The 2,500-nt window shown below is 47.4% G+C and overlaps 1 protein-coding gene across 1 annotated transcript in view; it reads left to right on the top strand.

Annotated features, from left to right (window-relative positions):
• The window catches only part of LOC119572027, a 54,834-nt gene that overhangs the window by 4,572 nt on the left and 47,762 nt on the right, over positions 1–2,500 (top strand). The window contains exon 2 of the mRNA XM_037919071.1: positions 1–914. This exon is cut by the window's left edge and continues 64 nt beyond it. Coding sequence (XP_037774999.1) covers positions 149–914 — 766 coding nt within the window. The 5' untranslated portion in view covers positions 1–148. The remainder of the gene's footprint in view (positions 915–2,500) is intronic.

Here is a 2,500-nt window from a genome sequence, read left to right as displayed (position 1 = left end):
TTTTCTTTTTCTTCACCGCGCACAGACTATGGCGATAGTGAATAACTGAAGTATGCAATGAGTGGATAATAAATCGCCATGATTTTCGGATTACTGAAGAGATCCCGCTTCTTCCGTTCTCTCCGGGGGTCGATCGTAGGCGTTGAACATGGAAGGCAGGCAGCTGAGAAGCATGATATTGGACCAAATTAGCAGCCTGTCCATGAACTGTGACTTGAAGACGAACATGGACCTCCAGCCCGGCGACCCTCAGGGCGGCACCACCGTGTTTCCTGTGTGCGGCAGGAGGCGGGACAGCATCTTCGCCAGCCAAGAGGAGGACGAGTTCTGCCGTCTGGCGGGGCTTTCCAGCGCGCCCATCTACGCGTTTGACGAGGACGGCGACATCCTGCCACAGAGCCACCCCTTCACGCCCCACAACAGTGTCGGCAGCGCCCTCGACATGTCCCCGTCGACGACTCAACCCGGAAATAACGTCTACGGCGGCTCAGAAGGCGAGGACGTCGAAGGGAACGTGTTCGACACTCCGGGAGACTCGCAGGACGCGGCGCCGAGCTTCGCAGGGGGCGTCGACGAGAGAGAGATATGGCTGATCGACGACGAGAGCGGGATCGCGGACGACGCGAAGCCCCCTACGTCGCCCCTCCGCCGTCGTCCTTCGTCCTTGGAGGGAGAGAAAGAGGTCTTCGGGACGAAAGAACCGGCAGAGGACCCGCAGGATCAGAAGGAGCAGGAAAGGGAGGAGGAGGAGGGGGTCGAGAACGGCCTCAAGATGGGGACGTCGGCAAGAGCCAAGGGGGTGCCTACCATCGACCTTCACGCAGCGTCCATAGAGGTCGTGGAGGACTACCTCGAGGACAACACGGGCGACGACCAGCTGCGGGACTGCTGCTCCATGGTCGTCTCTCATCCAGGTAGGAGGACTTAGGTCATTAGAGAATTTTTTAAAAAAAGGCAAATATTATTAGGATGTAGAAAATTATCTTAAGAATCGACACTTTGGAAATTATAATGACGAAAATGTTTACTTAAATTCTTTTTAAGAACAACACCAAGAGTATGAAAAACGATTAGAAAGAAAAAGGAAGTCATATGACCTTCCTTGTATTTACATTTTCTTCTCTTTTCGTGATAATTTCCGACGAGAAAAGAATATCTCTTTTATTAGTATTGTCTTATCCATTTGGATAATTGAGTTTTCTCAGTACTCGATAGTTTCAGCGCCATAAGGTGAATCATATGGAAGGCATTTTTTTGAGTGATTTAGACTTCAGTATTCAAATCATGCCCTTTTTTGTTTTAATACCTGCCCAATACCCTCTTCATTTTCTTGATACAGAAATGGATATCTGGGTAACTGTATAGCGTTTTAATTTGCATATGTCTTTACGAAGCTAAATTATTGTGGATTGTACCCGGTCGTCCGCCAGAACATGTCTTTGAGTGCAGTCGCATCAGTTTCTTGCTTCTAATTTTTCTCTTCATCCTGTCTTCCACTTGGATGAAGACTTTATTTAAGTTTCAAAACGTCGTAGTAGAGACCTTCCCTCCCTCTCTCCCTCCCTCCCTCCCTCCCTCCCTCCCTCCCGCCCTCCTTTTCCCCACTTTCCATCCCATCCCTCCCTCTCCCATCCCCCCTGCCCACTTCCCCCTTCCTGCCCATCCTCCCTCTTTCTCACCCCTCCCTTCCTCCCATCCTCTCTCCACCTCCCTCTTTCTCTACCTCCCTCCCTCTCTCCTTCCCTTCTTCCCATCCCTTCCTTCCTACCTTCATCCCTCCAACCCCTCTTTCCATCTCTCCCGCTCTCCCTCCCTCCCTCCGTCACCCCCTCCCACCCTCCCACCCTCCCACCCTCTCTCCCTCTCTCGAAGCCACGCCGATCTCCTCAGGGACTCGCAAATCACACCTCCACCAGCCCCTCAAGGTGTCGTAAATCCTCACTTGTAGATTAGATTCTCTCGGAGGATCGGGTAAGAGTGGTACTTCGCTCGGGAATTATACTGTGATGATTGTTGTTGCTGTTTTTATTATAGTTATTATTAGTAGTAGTTTTCTTGGTATTGTTGTTGTTGTTATTAAACGCTTCGGGGATATATGTTTGTTATGTTCTAATGTGGTGATGTTTTCTGAGAATGGGATTTTTTGAGGTAGGGATTAGGATAAGAGGGATTTCATTGTGTAGGGTTAGATATATATGGATTTAGATATAGGGATTCAAATTAGGGATTTCTGATGCAAGAATTTTGATAGAGTTTTTTTTTTAGAGAGAGATTTTAGTAAATGATTTGATATAAGGATTTTTTGAAACTGATTTATGATATCTGGGTTTTTGAGAAAGGGATGTTAGTATAAGAGGGGCTTTGAAATAGGATTTTTTTGGCATAGTAATTTTAATGTAAGGTTTTTTTTTAAAGAGATTTAATATCCTCATTTCATATCCGTTCTAGCGTACTCACGTCACAGATTCATTATGCCATTGTTATATCATGGCATAATCGC

The sequence above is a fragment of the Penaeus monodon genome, chromosome 1 (assembly GCF_015228065.2).
Source record: "Penaeus monodon isolate SGIC_2016 chromosome 1, NSTDA_Pmon_1, whole genome shotgun sequence".
NCBI lineage: Eukaryota > Metazoa > Arthropoda > Malacostraca > Decapoda > Penaeidae > Penaeus > Penaeus monodon.
Note: the sequence above shows the minus strand (reverse complement) of the source record. Positions and strands in the feature narration are given on the sequence as shown.